Source organism: Eleginops maclovinus, chromosome 3 (assembly GCF_036324505.1).
Source record: "Eleginops maclovinus isolate JMC-PN-2008 ecotype Puerto Natales chromosome 3, JC_Emac_rtc_rv5, whole genome shotgun sequence".
Lineage (NCBI taxonomy): Eukaryota > Metazoa > Chordata > Actinopteri > Perciformes > Eleginopidae > Eleginops > Eleginops maclovinus.
Window position 1 is genome coordinate 12341785 of NC_086351.1, and position 21840 is coordinate 12363624.

At 42.6% G+C, this 21840-nt stretch overlaps 1 protein-coding gene across 1 annotated transcript in view; it reads left to right on the forward strand.

Moving 5' to 3' along the window:
* Nucleotides 1-1998: 1998 nt before the first annotated feature.
* Nucleotides 1999-21840, forward strand: part of itga8 (integrin, alpha 8) — a 37782-nt gene continuing 17940 nt past the window's right edge. Inside the window, exons 1-13 of the mRNA XM_063879460.1 lie at nt 1999-2302; nt 2648-2778; nt 5575-5675; nt 5813-5936; nt 7356-7417; nt 7984-8029; nt 9917-10042; nt 10202-10246; nt 11610-11653; nt 13223-13279; nt 13420-13472; nt 13556-13761; nt 16290-16487. Coding sequence (XP_063735530.1) covers nt 2121-2302; nt 2648-2778; nt 5575-5675; nt 5813-5936; nt 7356-7417; nt 7984-8029; nt 9917-10042; nt 10202-10246; nt 11610-11653; nt 13223-13279; nt 13420-13472; nt 13556-13761; nt 16290-16487 — 1375 coding nt within the window. The 5' untranslated portion in view covers nt 1999-2120. The remainder of the gene's footprint in view (nt 2303-2647; nt 2779-5574; nt 5676-5812; nt 5937-7355; nt 7418-7983; nt 8030-9916; nt 10043-10201; nt 10247-11609; nt 11654-13222; nt 13280-13419; nt 13473-13555; nt 13762-16289; nt 16488-21840) is intronic.

Genomic DNA, 21840 nt, shown 5'->3' on the forward strand with positions numbered 1-21840 from the left:
TAAAGTATTCCTCCTCAAGACAAAAAACCCAACATATTTGTGTTTGCTTGTCATTAAAATTCCAACAAAACACGAAGGAAAAGTCCTACGCAGCATGTTACTACCCTTCTGTTACTACACTTCATCCAATTGAAGTACTTAGTTGGCTCTGGAGTTTTTAACTAAATGTTTATGCATTTGTGTATCTGCAGATATCCTTGCTCCAGGGTGCATTTGTGCACCAGAATGTGTTAATGTTGGCTGGGTGTGTGTCTAATGGATTTGTTTAATGCAGAATGTGGGCCTAATCTGTCACAATTGTCTGCTTAACAGTCGCATTAGGAGTTTGTGAAGAGAGACGTTGGCACAGTGTGTAGAATATTAAGCACTGTCATGTTGGTGCAATCATCAATCCAGAATGGCCTGCAGGAAATACATGATCGCAGCACTTTGGCAGACAGACAGGACAGAACAGTATGTGAGTAAGTGTGTGTATTCCTGGAAATGAGATATATGAGAATTGTATTGGATGTAAGACAGGGCAGACAATTATAACATCAATGTACATGCTGAATCTGAGCTGCATTGAATGTTGGCATCCTAACACACGAGGCAGAAGGAGAGTATCGCTGCCTCCTTACTCCATAATAATCACCATCTTCTACTTATTCATCTTTGTGTGCTCTTGTTTTTCTCACTTTCTCCATAGATTTACACAGAAGCAGATGAAGAACAGACCCTCTTATTCTCCTTTCTCTCTCACATACACACACACATACATATTCTCTTCACTTTTGCACAAAAAGGAAGTGACACCCAAGTTTGCACAAATGAACGGAAACCATGAAAAGGGAGACTGGAAGGGATTGACAAATGGATAAATTGATCAATGGATATCTGTTGTAGGAGCAGGGCAGGTAGAGTGTGTGGATGTGAAAAACTGCTCCATCTGGCAGGTCAAGGTTTGGATTCTGCTCATTCACTCTTTACCTCACCTTCTCACCTGGTTCTTATCAACTGTCCTAACAAAAAACACACTGTAGTTCTGCTCCACTGCACTTTTACTACACAGTGAGACTGGCAGTGGAGTTTAATTCACCACTAATAATATGTGTCTTTAAAGCTTAGTTTAATTAAAACAAACTCCCCACAATGATAAACAGCAGCTTGAGAGTTTGACTCAAAGTCTGTGGGACATTCTCCTCTTTTTCTCTTTGCCCTGCATAAACATAGATTATTTGATAAGAAAAATGTTCATAGGGGCGTTGTGTTGAAAATAAAGCCTGGTCTGGCCCGTCACCTCTTCAAACTGTTCATTGCAGGATATTATTTCAACGAAAGAGAAGTATGTTTCCTCGGAGGTTTAGCTGGAATATCGCCTGGTGTTGAGTGAATCGGTAAATGGGTTAAAACTGCATTCACTTGCACACCTCAAGAGATTTCTGCTGTAAATCGACATAAGTAAGCCTACCGACAAAACTATAACATATTATGCCAAACTGAAGAAATGCATCACTGGTTTAACTGGTATGGCTCAACAAAGTGGTGTACGGTTTATGAAGTACAACTCTTTGCATTTGCGTGCTTTCTGTGTATAATTCTGGACTAATTTGACTTGGTGGCTGTTAATCTCACTTAATCTTATTTATTGTCTCTGTGTGAAACTCCCAATTCGCCGCAGAAAATCTGTCTCTGCCATAAAAGGAACGGTGACGCGCCCGTCCCGTTGCGCGCTCAGATGTGGTGTGTGTGTGTGTGTGTGTGTGTGTGTGTGTGTGTGTGTGTGTGTGTGTGTGTGTGTGTGTGTGTGTGTGTGTGTGTGTGTGTGTGTGTGTGTGTGTGTGTGTGTGTGTGTGCGCGTGGGGGGGGGGGTAAAGTTTTAAGGAGAGGGCGGGGGCGCGGCTGTGTGTAATCTCGTACTTGAGACTCTGGACAGACCTAGTGGTTTCATGGTGTCAGGAGGCATTTTGGGGGGAGCGCAGTGAGCCAGTGACAGCAAGTTGGCGCGCTTAAACTGGGACAAACCTCACCTGCACTGAGGAAATCATCTCTATCTATCTATCTCTGTCTCCCCCTCTTTTGTGTTCTCCCTGTTCCCTCTCATTTTTGTGGAATTGTGCGCTACTTGCTGTTCTTCGGGGATGGAGCGTCTCTGGGACTGTGTTTCCTCCGCTGTGATGTTTGTTCTCGGGCTGCTGTCGGTGCTAAACGGAGTTGGGAGTTTTAACCTTTACGCTGAGCATCCCTCGGTTTACAAGGGACCCGGTGGAAGTTATTTTGGCTATTCTGTGGACTTCTACCAAGCTTCCTCCGACAGCAACACGTGAGTGTCAGGACTGAGGTTGTCCCGTCAGGGTCCTGCAGGAGTTAAACTACCTGCACTTCTAATATAACCTGCCAAAACTTATTTTTACTCAAAAGAATAGAATCTAAATCATGTGAGATGAACAACTATATCTTAGATTAAAATAAATGCTGCTTTATTCCCTGCAGCTGCACATACTGTAATAGGACAGACTAAGCAATGGTTCAGATTTCCACTGCACAGAGCAAAACAGAGTTATACTAACAGAAATTGACTAAATTGTGCTTTTTGTATACAAGTTTGCATATATAAACTTTCCTGCATGTCTTGCATGTACCTTGGGTTTTCTTTTTTTCCAACCAGAATCAGTGTGTTGGTTGGGGCTCCCAAGGCAAACACCTCTCAGCCTGGTATAGTGGAGGCTGGGGCCGTCTACTACTGCCCCTGGCCTGGACATCCAGACAGCTGCCGACAGATACCTTTTGATGGTTCCAGTAAGTAACTTGAAAGCTCCTTAAATGTTTTCCTGTTATGGATCAAAAATACATTCATGACAGACCTCCTGCGGGCCCCTCTGGATATAATCATGGTCCGTAGACTCATGTTGCACAGGTTTTGTCGTAGGGCATGGAAAGAAATAATTGTTTTACTGACTAAAAAGCACATTTCTCTGAGGTCTGAGGGGATCCTTTTAAAGCCATAGGTGGCCCGATATGTTCCTCCATTTGGAACCATTGGCTTTATGAATATGTCTGATATGTGTGCATATGAGTGCACATGTGCTGTTGCATGAATAAGAGAGATAAGACATGTGGGTCTCATCAGCTTCATCTAGCAGAAAAAGGTGGCTGGCGGGTTTACTGGCACAAACTTACATGATGTTGATTATGGTTTTCAGTATATTATCATCAAGGTTAATTGTCTAATCAGCCTGTGTTTGTGCGTCTGATGCACGTTTTTCCATCGAGTAGTGAGTGTGTGTGCAAAAGGTAGAGAGAGAGAACAAGTGAGAAAGAGGCGGGGGGGTAACTGTACACACATGGGAATTTAGTTCCCCTTCAGAGTAAAGGGGGATTGGGTGAGGTCTGCTTTTTATTAGATTAAAAAAGAAAAATCCCTGTCTCCTTTCCCCAACCCTCTCTCTCGGTCTCCATCCATCTATCTCCCTCTCTGTCAGTCTTTCAATCTCTTTCCGTGATGAACTTCTATCATGTTTGTGAGGACCACAATAAGACAGATGGAGGAGAAACAGATTTTTTGTTGCACAGTTAACCTTGGACCTACAATATTCTAAGATGCAACGAATACTCTGTAAACATAACTCAGATAAAGTTACAGACATGCACATTGTATTGTAACAGAGTTGACAGGATCAGAAGGTCAAGGCTTAGTTAAGAGCTGTTGGCTTTGGATGGAGCTGCAGCAGAGATACTGGCAGGAGAATTTTACCAGAAAACTGTTATATCCACCACTATTAAACATGTATGAATATGATTGGATGTTAGCTAGTGCTTCCCATGCAGCTGATATATCAATGTCTTCTGAAGTATAAATGAAACAGCTGATAGCCGATCAGCTGATGGAAGATGACTTTATTCTTCAGCCTGAACTAAAGGAAGGCTCCATGCAGATGAGGGTAAACCTCATTGAGGACTATTTTCTTGGCTCTCCTTAAAGTTAATTATGTGTTATTTTCACCAAAGGGCTTAGTTTGAGTGTTAAGTGTTTGTAGAAAAATTTCAGATTTGGGGGCTATAAGAATAAACATAAAGGGAACCAATGTGAGCTTTGTCATGTGCATGCGTGTGTGTATTCACTAGAAGAGGTGGGTGATTGATGAGAGTGGCCACGGTGGATATTTCTAAAGCAGACTTACAGCAGACCTTTTATTACAGGTATAAAACAAACAAGGAGACACATATACCCTCAAAAGATATCAGCACAAGTGGTGAACATATGTGCACACTGTACTGGTTAATATCCATACATCAGCCTCACATGTGTGTGTGTGTGTGTGTGTGTGTGTGTGTGTGTGTGTGTGTGTGTGTGTGTGTGTGTGTGTGTGTGTGTGTGTGTGTGTGTGTGTGTGTGTGTGTGTGTGTGTGTGTGTGTGTGTGTGTGTGTGTGTGTGTGTGTGTGTGTGTGTGTGTGTGTGTGTGTGTGTGTGTGTGTGTGTGTGTATATGGCTTCAGTGATGTTATGCAGATGTGTCAAGTCATGCCAGCGTAGTGGAGGGGCTGGGGGGGTTGAGAAAGGGCTTGATATGGTGATAGTGATTGCATGTCCATGATTAAAGTAAAACAAACCTGGTGTCTTGTTACTTCTTGCTGATCCATCGCTATTGAATCAGCTTCAAAAACAAAAAATATACATGCATTAATCACAGAATTATTTAGAGAAATAAACACAATTGTTTTTACATTTTCTTCATAGAAACTCGATGAAGCGATCTTGCTCTATTCTTAGATATCTACCTCTCCTTCAAACACAAATCTTAGAGCTTCAAATTACAGTCAGTCCTCTGCTGTGTCCAATACATTATTTCTCATTCACTAACTTTACCCACAATTTCCAAATATCGTGAGAAAAGAACTTCCTTCCAGCAATGAGTCTGGAAGCAACACTGGAAGTAGGAAAGATCTATTATTTATTTTGCAAATGATTTATGTGGGTAAGAAACCTATTCAGAAATAGACTGATAGCAAGTAATCTTTTTAATTAACCTCCACTTTAGTCCTGCCTCTATGCATTCTCTGCCTGTATGTGTGTGTGTTTGCATATTGAAGTGTGTGTATGTGCCAAGGGAAGGTGTTTAATGTGTAGGGGTCTGCACGGCTCTATAGAGACCCAGCTGGTCTTTTAAACACTGGAAAATATATACAACTGAGAGAAGACACACATGCACTCACACCCATACTGACACTTTATTGGTAATTGGCTGGAAAATGCTTGTGTGTGTGTGTGTTTGAGTATGTGTTTGTGTGTAGCAACCAGTTAGAGCCCAAAGTGTTGTTACTTTTGATAGGAAAAGCTTCCAGCATCCTGACAAATGTCTGTTTCTTGGGGGGCAAATGGTGTTTTGATGTTTGTTATAGGCCTGTTTAAGACTGTGGCTGTTTGTTCTTGCTTATCAAGGACAAATGCTTTCCACTTACCCGGGCAGAGCTTCAGGCCTGTATCCACATTACCACAGTCAATATCAGCTTTTACTGGCATCATTATGAAATGCCTCTTTCATTCTCTTCTTTATGTCTTTTCCACTTCCCCTCGGTCTCCCTCTCTCTTTCCAGATAACAGAATGATAAAGGTAAACGGCACCAGGGAGCCTCTAGAGTTTAAGTCTCACCAGTGGTTTGGAGCGTCTGTCAGGACACACAAAGGAAAAGTGGTGGTGAGTGAACATGACGTCATCTAATATCAGATATAATGTACCTGTATCATACTTGGATGAAAATTACAATTTGCAGACACATTTTGGGGCTTTTTTAAGTCAGTATTTCTTTAAACAGCAGTGTTATTGTTGTGCAGGCTTGTGCTCCTCTCTACCATTGGAGGACAGTGAAGCTGAGTGGGGAGCAGGACCCAGTGGGAACCTGCTATGTGGCCGTCCAGAACTTCAGCGCCTACGCAGAGTACTCACCTTGCAGGACCAGTGAGTCACTTTGCAGCCCTGTCTCAAACTGTCTCCATCGCCCTTTTTACTTCTTTCTATTCTTCCCTCCTTCTCTCTCTGCTGTCATTGTGACCACACATTAACCACAGCCTTCAGAATATTAGGACATGGCTGTAACAGACGTTGTCCTTACTTACCGTGTCTTGCATCAGTGTTTCAGTCATAACATTGCATAACGTTTAAAAGCAGTGCAACCAATTTTTGTGACAGCCTACAAAACATAATATTTAGGCCTCAAGTTTAAAGTGGGAGTTCACCAAAACATTTTTCACTTAATCTGGCCATGCAGATGTTTATTGGGCTGGGTTTGTGTGAATCTGTCTCTTAGATTCATTCCTCCAAACCACTATAATTAACATTCCTGACTTCACTGTAAACAATTGTGCTTCACACTAATATCTACTGAAGAAATCTATCCATACAAACTGTTCATAGCATAAAGACAAAACTCTTATATTGTATTTGCATTGTGGCCAAAATTATCTTATCTCTGGAAATGTGTATTCCAGTAGTGCTAGCAGACTGGTTAATGTGTTGGCTTGAGTTTTTCTCTGTTTGTCCTCATCTTTCTGTCATGGGTTCTGTAAATGGGATTCATGAGATGTTCCTAGCCCTCTCCCCTTCATCTCCAATTTTTATCTTTTTCTCCTACTTTCTTTCTGCGACCTCTTTCCCCCTTTAGAGCGATATTAGGCACCAGCAGAGTACGATAAGGAGAAATGGAGGCTATCAGGTGGCACATCGTAAACAGCAGATCAAACACAGCCCTTATCCTCCACTCCATCATCCGCTCTGCATAAAAAAAAACCTTAAAGCTCACACTCACATACACACAGATTCATACTGAGCCTCCCTCTGGTAACGGAAGCTTGTTAAAGATCTCTATGTTGGGTTTATGTTAGTTCTGACTAATTTTGACTAGAGTAATCAGATTGTAAACTCAATTGTTCTCAAAGGGGGAATAACGCTGCAGAGGAAGCATTTCTTTATTAAGTGTGCAAGTCAGATTTGTCTGCCTCCCACAGCTGTTTCGCTTCATCTTAACATTAATAATCTACGACCGCTCAGACTATTACAATAACTCAAACTTTGGTAACATGCACGTGTGTTGTTACGCATCATTAAGCGTCACCCCAGGGTGCCTCTGCAATGGAGAACAATTTATTAAGTGCACATACATTCTGTGTGTTCATGTGCAGTTTAACGCAGCATGGAAACACACCTCAGTGGTTCTACATTTTAATGTCAAGTGAGTTTTCTTATTTTTTTCCAGCAGCGTTTTATCTGATTGTAATGCTCTTTACAAAATCAGTCGAGTGCTTTGTTCCAGAAAATGCAAACTGTTAAGATCATGATGCTTTTTTAAGTGTTTGAAATGCATGTTTGTGTGGTTTTCAGATGATCCAGACCCAGAAGGACAGGGGTTCTGCCAGGCTGGCTTCAGTGTGGATTTCACCAAGGTAAAGACTGCTGCAACAGTCATACGCTATCACCATGACAACCCACTTGCACACATCTTGTCCCCCGTCAGAGAGCAGGAAGAGGGGCTTTTTCAAAACACGAGACTCCCTTCTGAGATTTATGGACACTTGGAAGATGAGAGCAAGTTTGTCCCTAGAGAAGCCTCCACTCATGATGTGACCCATTGCCTCTGAACACAATGGACCAAATACACACACACACACAGACACACAGACACACACACACACACACACACAAACACACACACACACACACACACACACACACACACACACACACACACACACACAGACACACACACACACACACACACATGCACACATGCACATTCTTCCAATGTATAGTCAATGTGAACTTTGGCCTCTGTCTCATGGTCAAACTCTACCCTCCTGTACAGGAAGCTGTCATTCTCCCCAGGATGTCAACACGCATGACAGCAGGAATCAACATGTGCACACACATTTACACACGTTATATCCTTTAGTCTGAAACAGACGCAAACATATGTCACATGACTAACCCTCACTAATTGTATTTATTCCAGGAAGGAATGCTGGTGGTAGGAGGACCTGGGAGCTTTTACTGGCAAGGTAATTGCAGCCACAGTGTCTTAGCCTGTGTTTGGTTTCTCTCTTGTAATGATTTCATAAATGGGAAGGTGATCAAATGAGAGAAAAGAATGGAGATGAGTTTAACAGTCAGAACAGCCCACTCACACACATGCGCTCAGTCACACTTGCCAGATCTGCAATTTCATTACAGGAGACTTATGTAGGAAAAGGTGAAAAGAACCGTGTCCCTTTTTCCCTACTGCTTTCCTTCACTTTTTTCCTCGTCACTACTTACTCCATGTTGCCTTCTGTAACAGTGTAACAGGAAATGGGTGTTTGTGCTCTGTAATGAGCTGATCGGGGGGTAATGGAGTGTGGAGGTACTGCCCCTTTGCTCCATGATAAAGTGCAGAGAGACTTGAAAACTTTAAAGGAAGAGGCTATGGGGGTGAGAAGGACAGGGGAGAATTTAAAGACTGGTAGAGAAAAAGAGCAGGGAGGACAGCGGGAGTGTTAGATGATTGTTAAGGAGATGACAGAAAAAAGTTGCAGCAGGGAGAGAGAAAGATGAGACTTGAAAGTCAGACACTGCAAGAGAAGAAAGATAGATCTTCTGCTCAGTAAAAGAGCTGAGGTCAGCTAGCTTTCTGGATAGGCAGAGATTGTAAAGGGATGAAGCTTTTTAATTGGTGTAGACACAGCAAGATCATGTCAGAGTTCAGCTGCTGAAGTGTAGAGCTACTCCCCCAACTGTCCAGGTGTGTGAGAGTGTGTGTATATGTTAGAGGAGTTTTGCAGATGTTTGCAGGGAGAAAAGAGACAGTGACTTATCAGTTGCACATACTAATTTCTCTTTCCTTTATTTTCTGCTCCCTACCCGTCACCTAACAGCTCTTCATTTGTTTAAGAAAAAAGTAAAAGCTCTTGCTAGATATTGACAAAAGTGGCTCAGTGATGGATATTTAGAAACTGCTATACAATTATTATGTTTTGATGGTTTGGGGTTGTTGTTTGGCATCACTGCTGTTATTTCATATGGTTAAGTAATTTATGCTCCAGCATATAAGTCAGCATTGGCAGGCATCACAGACAGCCTAATGGACTGCTGCCTCTCTGTGCCCTCAGCGTGGCAAGGCTAGCTTCCTCCAGTTAAAACACTTCCTCCGAATGTTTATAAAAGCACTCAGCGTGGATTTTATGGGCTCTAATATACAACGATTATCTTCAGCCTTCAGCCTGAGTCATCTTAATAACAATCTCAACCCTTCTATATACAATGTTGTTATCTCTGGATGTAAAGGCCACTTCAAATGAGCTGCAATGACTTATGTGTTAACACTTTGTAACACGGTGTCTCATTAATCAGATAGAGGTTTAATAACGACTTGATATAGTGATTTGTTATTCTGGGAGATAAACTTATAGTGGAGTGTGAGGGAAAAGTAGAGGGAGGGTGGTGAAAGAGGAGTCGGAGGGAGGGTTAAGAGGGCATATTTGCCTCCCTGTCGGTGCACATGCGCTCACACATTAAGGAGGATTTATGGAAGGTTGAGGGCAGCTGCAGATAAAAATCATTTGTTTGTTTGACCTCTTGTTCAACAGCAGAGGAAAGTTGTTGTTTGTGCGTGCTCACCTATAATTCAGAATCCCTGCTGAGGAGCGGACAAGCGTTTTCTTTTAAAGAAACAATGTAGGATTTTCCGGCTTTTCCTCAGCCAACGATGTGTTTTAGCTCTCCTCAGGGAAGACTTGCATGTGTCGTTAGCTCTGTGCTGCAGGTTTCTATAGCAGAGGGCAGCGGTGCTCCAGGCTGAAACTACTGGCCGTGAACAGATGTGACCCTCACCCCTTATTTTTCCCTCACCCCACTCACACCCAAGGTGTTTGTTTTTGTCTATCTATTTATCTGTGTGTGTGTTTGTGCAGGTCAGGTAATGACAGCAGGGATAGCCGAGATACTGAACGGCTACTCTCTGAAGGCAGTGCTGAGACGGGTTCCAGGAGAGAAACACACTCGAGCTGCTGAAGACACACACGACGACAGCTACCTCGGTAACATGCATTTACAAAACAAAGACCCACAAACTGACACCGTTATGATCTAAATAGCAATCACACAATACATTACACACACAGTTTACACAGAGCATTGCGTACTGAGTTTATTTCTCCAAGGCTGTGTGTCATCATGTGCAACCGATTTCTCTCTAGGCTACTCTGTGGCAGTGGGGGAGTTTACAGGAGACTCTGAACAAGGTGAGAAAGCCAACAATTCATTACAACTAACCACACACCAGATGAATCCCTCACTTACAACATCAGCAGGCACCCTGCAACGTCTGAAAGCATCAACACTCTGTTAGAACTCCCTATGGCTGAGCGCCAGGACCACTGTGAGGGGTGCTACAGGGTGAGGGATAGGGAGTGGACAGCTGGGTGACAGTGTCTTGGTCTGAACTCAGAAGTAGTAATGAGAACCGTCTCTGTATGTCTGGGTCGCGACCCTAAGGGGACAAGACTTTTGGGATCTGCTGATAAAGGGATTTCCTCTCCTCTGATTAAAATGATTAGTGGCAGACCTCTTCAGGTCTAGAGTGAGTCCAGAATCTTTTCTGGGCTTGAAATATTGAGTGGGATGAGAGACAGGCGAGTGCACACAGCAGCTTTTTGTGAAAGATGAGCAGGATGGGAAAACTGCATATGGGTTTATATTTGCCAATATAAATATTAAAAAGTTATGATGACTAGAACTGTACCAAGTCATATTATTTTGTTCCACTACACACTCTGGTGACTTACCATATATGTTTCAACACCACGAATGAAACACAAAAGATTCAGCTCTTTTATTAAAGAAAACATGAAGAAAGAAAATGTGTCCAACCGCAGTCACGCTACATTATATTTTAAACTATTTAAACAGTTTTCTTTATTGCTTTCTCTTCAAACACTGTCACCACACACTTACTCTTCTGTAGCTCTGTCAGACGCATGAGACCATCCTCCCCCAAAATGTAGCTTCAGCTTCCCATTCATAATTTCCTGTCTATCAGAGCCTCTTTGCTAATCACCGTTTAGTGGGATCTTTACGGGATAACTTGCGTTTACATACCCCCATACCAACCCCGCATAGGCCCTAAACCCCTCCGGCACAACACATGTCAGGGAGTCTTGAAGTGAGCCTTAAGAGGTTACACATGCCCGTTGATGTGATGTGTTGTGCTGTGGTACGAAACTTGTTGTGGTCTTGTTTCCCAAACCTTCTTCAGACTGGGGAACTGGTCTTAACTGGGAGTTATGAGTGAAGATGGTGCTGGGAAGTCCTGTTTTATAGACTTGTGGTTTAGCCCATTGGGTAGAGCTGGAGGGCAGGAAAGGGGGGACCCTGTCTCCTCTCTCTGGGTGGGTCCCTTAGATCGTCCCTATAAGTCCTTAGCACTGCACTCATCAATCAATACTAAAGCACAGAGCACCCAATCACTCAGCAGCACTCTGTCCTTCTGACAGGGTGGGCTGGGTAGGGGATTTGAGGGTTCAGGCCTTTGACAAAAACCTCTGTAAGTCTTTCTCACACATTCTAACGCTAATTTAAGTCTTTATTTGTTTGTGTGTTTCTTAGAGGTAATAGCCGGAGTCCCAAGAGGAGCACAGAACTTTGGATATGTAAGTATGAACTGACAAATCCAGAAAAAAATACATTTGTTTGGTCTTCCAGCAGCAACCATTGTTACATACAGGTGACAGATGTTGCATTAAAGTACACGAATACTCTAAAAGTATAGTACTGAATATCAAAATGATGTGAGTTATATATGGCCTTCGCAGCTCCCAGATATCAGCCCAGTTGAAAACCTATGGGAGATTTAGCTGTGTTTGACAGCGCTCTCGACCACCATCATCAAAACAACAAATTAGGGAATTTATTTTGTTTATGCAGAATTTTCCAGAGCTTTGTTGACTGTTTTTGAGGCTTTTGGTGAAACTTCCATCCTTCAGTATCTGGCTACTGTTCCCCCCACCCCCCCCATCTGTATGCTATATAAACCTGACATTTCGTAAATGATGTATGTCTGACAGTCTATGACCTAGGTGAGATAAGACTCACACTCAGACTATAAAGTATTCTAGATGCATCTGCTTTTAGTGTTTCATATAGGATTTCAGCCTTTACTGTGCTCATAAATATACGAACTGTCTACATAGCTGTGAGACATACTGTATGTGTGTCCAGGGAAACTGTGGTGTCTCGTGTTCTCTTATGGGAACATGTCCCCAGGGCAGACAGTGTCAATCCTCCCTAATGACGCACAGCTTCCTCTGCATGTGGAGGGTGGTGACCCCACCTAACCCCACTAACCCTTCTCCACACACAAACGACCCCTAACCCTAACCTGCAGTGCAACTCTTTACACACACACACACACACACGCACACACATGCACGCACACACACACACACACACACACACACACACACACACACACACACACACACACACACACACACACACACACACACACACACTTTGCAACAGTGTGTTTTATTTCTGGACATTGTAGCTGGTGAGTGTGCTCCTTCCTGTACAGACAGTACATGGAGGAGGGGGCTTGCAGCTCACCGTAGGGGAGCGTTATAAGAGATGCAGGGTGGCCATGTTTGAGGCCTGGCCCTGAAGTGGCCGTCAACCCTGATCAGGTTCCCTCTGTGACCGATCAGACAACTCGGGGTGTTGAATGAAAGTTAAGGTTTGAGCTGGTGTTTTAATATTTGTGTTTACACATCCTCATCCTCGTCTGTGTTCGTAAGCCTATCCTCGTTTAGTATATGTTTGAGACATCTGTGATTGGGTCAACGTGTATCCGCCTGTGTGTGTACGTGTAGCCCCCGGCTGTCTCCATGTGGTTGTTATTTTAGGTCTTATGAAGGAATTCTCAGCCTCCCCCACCGTGTCTCCATCGATAGGGGTTAAAATGGGGAGGAAGGAGGGAAAGATGAGGGGGGAAATGGTAAGGGCACAAAGATGATGACGGTGGGGGAGGGCTGGGGAAAAAAGAAAAGAGGTTTGAGTAGAATAAAAGTTTTTTATGCGGTTTATGACTCTTTTTTTTGCATTCTTCATGTGCCTGTTTGTCAGACTGCTTGGCCATGTTTGCTCTCTAAGTGCTTCAAGGAAAAGTCTGGTGTTTCATTATCCCTCTGTATTTTTACTGACAGTCTATCTGGTTGTTTTAGGTTGTCATAATCAACTCCACCAATCTGACCTTCATCCAGAACTTCACAGGGGAACAGGTAGGAGCAACACTGTCTTTCCTATTGCAGGGCTACATGTAAACTGCTGCACCATGGACCAATGCACTACATTTAAATAAAGTGATGTAACCAGATTGGGTTTACAAAATACTTGTGCCCTTTCCTTGTCCTTTGCTCAGATGGCCTCCTATTTTGGTTACTCAGTGGCTGTCACTGACCTGAATGGAGATGGGTAGGTAGAAAATGTCTTGGTCACCCTAGATACATACTCTCTTCTGTCTTTCGTATCATTGACACTACAGTTTATGTTCCCAGGACCGACGATGTGCTGGTTGGGGCGCCCCTCTACATGGAGAGGGAGATGGAGAGCAAACCCAGAGAAGTGGGGAGGGTGTACCTGTATCTACAGTTGGCCCCGCTCACTTTCTCCAAACCTGTTCCCCTCACCGGCATGCACACCTTTGGGCGATTTGGCACGGCTATAGCACCGCTGGGAGACGTCAACCAGGATGGATTCAATGGTATGTTGAAAGGATGAAAGCCAGAGAGAGACTGAGAAGAAAAGGGAAAGATGAGGAAATTGAGCCAGATGAAGTTCATCTAAAAACATATACAAGTGAGAGAGATAACAAAGAGGAAAATGAGACTGAGATGGGAAATTAAACAAAATCCTTTTCATTTATTTTGTGTGTGAGTGCATGAACCTCTTTACCTTGTTTTTGTCTGCCTATCTTCAGCTGGTGTTTCCAGGTAAACTCTATGACAGACAAATCTTTTTCTGTGTTTCCTGTGCCTCTTGCTCTGTTTTGTCTCAGGCAGAGGAAATCTTATCATATGCTGCTGCTTGAGAAGGCTTTAAGCTCTTCAGCCAATCAGGAAGTGTGGCGATGAAAGGTTGTCTGCGTGAACTTGTTTCCTCTTGTGATGATCATGGATAAGGCCATGTGTGTGTGAGTGTGTGTGTGGATTGGAGTTATTTTTAACCCACCAGATGTGCCCTAAGATAAAAATCATTTGGGAATTTCTGTCCTGCAGCCCAGTTTTCATTCCTCTTCAATGTGTTTGTTTTATCCTCACATTGATTGAACAAAGACACACACACACACACACACACACACACACACACACACACACACACACACACACACACACACACACACACACACACACACACACATACACACACACATACACACACACACACACACACACACACACACACACACACACACACACACACACACACACACACACACACACACACACACACACACACACACACACACAAACAAACCAGTCTGCCTGCTGACCAAATGCTCCATAAAGCAAAAGCATGTTTAATGCTGCTTTAAAAATAAATGAACTGGTGCACATCCTGGCCTCATATGACATCAATCCAGATGATTTATGTTTTATTCATTCAAAGACAGCCTGCGTTAATGTGTGTCCCACCCTTTTAAATGCTTTAACAGATCAATATCCATTGGATCAATACTGAAGCTTTCTCCTGTAACGGACCGTAAATCACATCAGGTTGTCTGTCAGGATGTGACTGTCTCTGAGGAGGAGATGGAGCCAGTGACATGTAGAGAGAAGAGTTGTTGAGAGTTAATCTAATGAACCCAAGTCCATGTCTGGGAATTATTTCATTATTTAGCATTATGTTATGGCGTCACCATAGAAACATTGTGACCAGGGTTTTCAGCAGGAAGTCAAATTTCTGCGTTCCAGTTTACCTGTGCCCTCGTTTGGGTCTGTGCATAATCACTGACAGATACCATTTCGGCCTGTGACGACACTGAGCCTCTACCTCCTGCACATAGCAGAGACCTCATCACTCCATTTCAAATGTTTTTCATAAAAGCAGAACCAGACTCATTTCTTCTCATCTTCATCGCTTCATATGTGTAAGCTGTAGAAATAAATGTTACAGTTTAGCTAATTCAATTTGCCATGTGGCTCTTTTTGTTTTTAATTCAGTTTTTTTTTATCAACCATCCCTGGCTGTCTGCGTTGCTCACACATCATCAGCCTGTTCGGTTCTCTGAGTAACAATCTCCTATAGTTTTGGTCTCAGTGATCACAGTGGGTGTTCTGCTGTTTTGCTGTGGATGTCTGCATTGTGTGGGATGCTGTTGAGCGATGCCCATAAGCGACTTTCACATTATTCAAATACTTTTTCCTTAAAGTAAGATGTTTTTTTTCACACAGCTATTCAGTTATGTACACATGCCCACGCACAGACACACAGACGTGCGCACGCACAGCCTCTTATATACACTTGCACACACACATGGTTGCATTTATCCTCACTACCCCACAATCTGCTTCATGTGGAAGTAGTTGTTTAGGCTGAGAGAGAGAGGGTCCGGAGACAAACAGGATGTCTAGAGGTGTTTGGACAGTAACAGTACTGAGGGTCACTTTTTTACAGGACGCAGCAATGTCTGGAAATTAACGAGGTCCAGGAGGTAACACCGGCACCTTTTTATATGCTAAAATAATACACTTTCCATATCAGGACAGGTGCTTGCAGTATGTTAATGATGAGAAGATTGATACCACCCTCATATCTGTTTGGCAAGTTTTGAGGTAGAGCCGGGAGACATTAGCTAAACTCACAGACCGGACGCAGGTGGAAACAGATAGCCTGGCTTTCTTTAAGGTTTCTCTTAGGAATTTAATGAAAAGAATAAATATGTAAACATCTCTAAAGCTTGCTTATTAATTATATAATATATACACTATATTCTGCATTGTGTAATCCTGTACACAAAAGTTAGTTGTGAGCAAGTTAGCATGCTGATGTTAGCATTTAGCTCAAACTCAAAAAGAGTCCGGACAGAAAGAAAATATAAACAAGATGAGAAGATAAGTAAAAGAAATGGAAATTACAGAAAAGAGGTAAATGACCATGCTGACATGTTCCCCCAGTGCAGGTAAAGGACAGTTAAGCTCTTTTTCTTCTACCTGTTTTCCTCTGCTTCTGTCTCAGGGGGGCATTAATCATGCTGATGCCTAAACCATACGTGTTTTTGTCATCTCTTAGACGTGGCAGTGGGCTGTCCGTTCGGAGGAGAGGACCGTGGAGGCAGAGTATTGATCTTCAACGGCAACAGAGACGTAGCCATGCAAGGCCTGACGCTGAGCCAAGAGCTGAGAGCGGCCGGGACCCCCAGTGGCAGTTTGCCTGGATATGGTTTCACTCTGAGAGGAGGCCAGGACCTGGACAACAATCAGTATCCTGGTAAATACTCACACTCACGAGTCAGTGCGTCTCCACTCAATTCCCCATGTTACAATCAAAATTCTTTCTCAAGCTTGCATTCTTTTACTTTTCCACTTTCTTTCCAGCTCCTCTCATTACAGCCTCCCTTCTCTTCAATCTTGACCTACACATTTCATGCTTCCCCCCGATGTACTCCTACCTACCATTCCCATGTTTTCCTGCTTTGCGTTCCTTCTCATCTCTGGTAAAGTCATCATTCTGAAGTAGGGGGTAAAGGAATGAGTGCCAGTGAACTGCTGCCGCATCAATTCTTTAGGGATTTACAGTTCTCAAGAAGGAGAGAAAACACAAGATTGAGAGGGAGAGAATGAACGAAGCATAATAATACATTATCCGCATGTTCAGTCTGCCAGACATTCAACCCTCAACCCATATCACTAAAACTATGAGCAGACAATACAGCATTCAATCAAATTACGTTCAGACAACTGCACCTACTTACTTTACCAGACGCCTCCACCTTCTGACCTTAAAAATATCTTTAAAAACCTCACTACGATCATAAGAAAGCTGCAAAGGAGGGGAGGAGTGCAAAGCTGTTTATATACAAGCATTTTTAGAACAGAAAAAAATCTATTTTATACAAAGCAGGTCTGTAAAACCACTGTTTTACTACCTAATTTTCTCCCTAATTTAGAGCCACTCTGCTCCTAGCACTACTCTGGCTCTGTGCTTCCACAGTTTAGCCTGAAAATGAGAATTTGTTTATTTTTACCTTTTCTTTTCTTTGCCCCCACTCCTTTTTTTCTTTTCATTTTGCTATAATAACAGAGTTCTTCATTCCACAAACAGGATATCAAAGGAAATACACACACAGTAGTACACACAAGTTCTGGCTTTTGATCAGTTCCACTGGCGACTAGAGAGTGTATGTTGAGCCGTTTGCCAAGCTCTGGGTCAAAGCGAGACCCTGTGCAGACCTACAGCAAATCAGAGGTCCCGGATTAAAAACATTGTACAGTTAATACACACAAACGGGCAGCAGGTTGAAACTAAGGCTGGGGGAAGTGGAGTAGAAACTCACGGGTGGCATAGCTTTTCTGCCAACACACACACACCATATAAACATGCACACACACAGACGTGCAGCACTTGTGTCGTCTGTCATTAGAGAGCTGGCTGGCGGAACTGAAACACACACACACACACACACACACATACACACACAGACGAGTGTCGTTAGCAGAGTAGTAAAGTCACACTGTTCAAAGGAGCCGAGATGTTTGATCAGTATTATGAGAGGACTGCAAAGGCGTCTGGAAGGCCTGCTAAAGCTGCCATATGCCCCGATAGAGGTTAAATGTTCTAAGTCTACTGTAGAAACAGAGAGCGAGAGAGGAAAGGATGATGATTAAACTCCACGTTTAGCTTTGGTGGTTTTGTTTTATACAAGATTATGTCACACATTTGTTTATTTATTCGAAAGCTTACAGCAGGAGATAAAAGCCGGAAGAGTATGGAGCTATATCAGGGTCATAAGTTTTGATCATTCAAAAAAATACAATTTATTTGAAAGTTCAAGTTTTTATCCTGAACTTTGAAAAATACTATGATGTATTCAAACAAAAAATAAGTATTTAAAAAATGTGTTTTAGGTTGATATTATTTTGATTCAGTTCAGCTATTTTTTGGGAATAAAATATTTATTTTCATATTTCACTTTTATACAAATTTTGATATTTTAATCCTTGTTTTTTTCAGTTGCAGATTTTATGTTTTCAGATTCAAAACACTTGTTTTCTGTTTCAAATCTCGTTTTTTCAGGTTTCACATTTATTTTCGCTTTCATATCTTTTTTTTCGCTTTCAAATTTGTCGCGCTGATGTTGCTTGGGGCGGGGCTTATCAAGTGTAGTTTGGCATCCTGAGTGACAGCCCTCCCTCTGTCATGTTGCCTTCATGGATGTTAGGTAGTGCGAGAAATATAACTCAAAACAAAACTGATACCAGCGTCAAAGTTCCGTTAAGCAAGCTGTCGAGCATCGTAGATGGCAACAATCGCGGTATAAAAGCAATAAACTGTACCAGCCATGGGGCCTGCAGGTTGTTCTGGTGGACCTGACGCCATCGCAAAAGCCAAGCCAATAATATGCTGCGTTCACGGAGCTACGTGGAAGTGGATAAGAGAAACGCAATAATTGCGGAATTTCACATTCTAGCACAGTTTATTGCTCTTATACCGCGTTTGTTGCCATCTACGATCCTCAACAGCTCGCTTATCGGAACTTTGATACTGGTATCAGTTTTGTACCACCAATCACGGGAGTATTGTCTGTAGAAAGTGTTGCGTTATATTTGTCGCGCTACCTAACATCCATGAAGGCAACATTACAGAGGGAAGACTGCCACTCAGGATGCCAAACTACTCTTGGTAAGCCCCGCCCCCCAAGCAACATCAGTGCCACAAGTTTGAAAGTGAAAAAAGATCTGAAGGCAGAATAAAATGTGACACCTAAAAAAAAAGGAAATTTGAAACAGAAAAAAAATGTTGAATCTGAAAACGTACAATTTGCAACTGAAAACAATAAGGATTCGAATATCAAAATATGTGTAAAAGTGAAATATGAAAATAAATATTTTATTCCAAAAAATTGCTGAACTGAATCAAAATAATATTCAACGTAAAAATATATTTTGATTACTTATTTTTGGTTTGAATACATCATAGTATTTTTCAAAGTTCAGGATAAAAAATGTTGAATGATCAAAACTTATGACCCTGATATAGCTCCATACTGTTGCAATGGAGGCCAATAGGCAGACTATGGTTTAGGCTAAAGGCTGGAGTTAAGGTTGGGGTCAGCTGTGTATCGGAAGGGGGTCAGATCGCCTCCGGGTGTATTTCAGGTTCAGCCATGAGGTCAGAGGTCAAAAACTGACAATGTTTTACCTGTCAATCACACAACTTGCATAGAGAGTTACAGACACAGGAACACGTCGGGGTCAGGGATTTGCATGTGTGTGGTGGCGAGGGGTCATTAGGTGGATCATTAGGTTCTTGGCTCTATGGCTACTCATATATTTAGTGACCATTGTTTGTAGTTTGCCCTCTTCATCTTACAAGGGAAATTTAGAATACATTTGGACCTTTTCCTTTCCTTTGAGCAATACTCTATACATTATGTTACATTTATGTGCAAGTTATATTTTACTATTAGGCATATAGTTTTGTTTTTCGAAAGACAAAGAAAATTGGTGCAAAGTGTGTGTAAATAATCAAGGATCACTTTGATACACCAAATCAAATCCTCCCCAATTAGGAACGGCCGACTGCCACTGTCTTCAGTGAGAAAGATGTACTTCCAGGCCAAAAATGAATGTTTACAATAAATATCGTAACTGGAGAGTTACCAAACAGCTTTAAAATCACACACATGCATCCAAGAATTAAGATATCCTCTATTTCTCAAGCCGCCTCATTTTCCACTGAGTGCCATTGACCTTTGGCATCTCATCATGGAGGCCAGTCCCCTGCAGCCAAACAGGCAGTGAGGGCAGGCAGCCAGTGACAGCTTGACAGTCTGTCTAAACTCTGGATGGAGGTTGTGTTTTCACAGCCCAGGACAGACATCATCCACCGAAGCAGCTCAGTTACAGACGATACCTGCCATCAATGAGTGTAGTGTATATGAGAGTGCACAAACTGGTGTATCAGTCCGTTTGTGTGTGGTTATGGTTCGGTGTGTCTCTATACACGCTCACCTCAAACCAACAGTGGCAGGCGAGCTTTCCTGTACTTAAGGAAATGGGATTGACAGGGAAAGGAAAGTGGGCTGTTATTTGATTTAGCCCTTGGTGCAGCCATGTGCGCACTCACACTCTCACACACACTTAACCCCAAAGGTGCCCTGTCCACATATCAGTCTCATGTCATATAGTGGTTTTGAGAGCAAACCAAATAGTGAGGATAACGGGAAGAGACAACCACTGTATCAAAAACCAACCCTCATGGCAGGAGCAGGGTTGGATTCCAGGTTATAAAACTCTAGCAGCAGGCTGGACAGAGGAATCCGGACTGGGACTGCAGTGGTCCTGTTTCTCTCCCTCTGCTAAAACACACCTTGCTTCTGATGGCTTTCACAGATTGCGGTTTAAGGCCTAATGCACTATCCTTTGTCCTCCCTGTTCTTTCTATCACTCCCCCCTCATCCTCCTCCTGCACTCTGTTTACCCCTTTCCGTACCTCTCCATCTGCCCCACAAAAATCCACATCTTGAGGTCCTTTCTCTTTGCAGGATTTTCGATACAGTACACACAGAGAGCCACACACTCATAGCGAACCCCAGGGGAAGAAGGACAGGGCCTAAATGTTTAATGTTGTGGTTTCAGGGGGACTCAGTGACTGCAGCCAAAGGCAGAAACAGATGTGCCTTTCTCAGATTCAATTAGTCCCTTTCTTCTTAAATACGCAAGAGAGGAAAGACACAGTAAATGACAAGCAATCACTACAAGAGTGCACTTCCACCAGCTTAGTCCAATACTGCCTGCAGCAGGTTACCCCAGCTCTCACCACTGATAGGTGCTGCTAGTTAGTTGCTTCTCAAATAAGATTATTTGATGTGGTTCACAGTTTTTTTGTCACTGTGAATATATTTTTAGTTTTTGTTTTACACAGAAAGATTTTAAACATTTTTAATTACCGCTTTTTTCCAAATAGTGTCTGAATTGAACAGCCTCAGAATGGCTTCATCACACACTTTCTCAGTCTCTCTTTCGTTGTCTCGCTCTTGCGTTTCCTACTAGAGCGCCGCCTGTTAGCCGTTAGCCCGTCAAAATATATAGATTAGCCGCATCGTTGTTTAAGCCGCAGGGTTCAAAGCGTGTGAAAAAAGTAGCGGCTTATAGTCCGGAAATTACGGTAATAGGTCAAATATTTAATGAATAAAGAAAAAAAGAAATGATACAATGAAATGTAACTTAAGCTGCAGCCGAAGTTGCTTTCCACTGGGCAGCATGAGTTTATTCTGTCTTTTCTCATGATCACACAGTTTTGCTGCATCTGGCAGTGGTGGCTTGAATCCATTAAGTGCCTCTCTTCAGTTTCACATTGTTCTAATCAGCACTTGAATGTATGCCTGTCTGTTTCTATGTGACTGTGCGGCTTTCATTGGTATGTGTCCCCTAACCACAGCCATTAAATAGCAGGCTGTATTTTAAACTCATGAGAGCCAATTATAAATGTGTGTTCATCACAAAACCCATGAAAACAAATAAAAATCACATATAGATGAGATCTGTTGCTGCTTACAATTAGGAGCTGTTTGGAAAATGTTGTTTCTTGGTGAAATGTGATTGGAGCTATGTGAATTTTC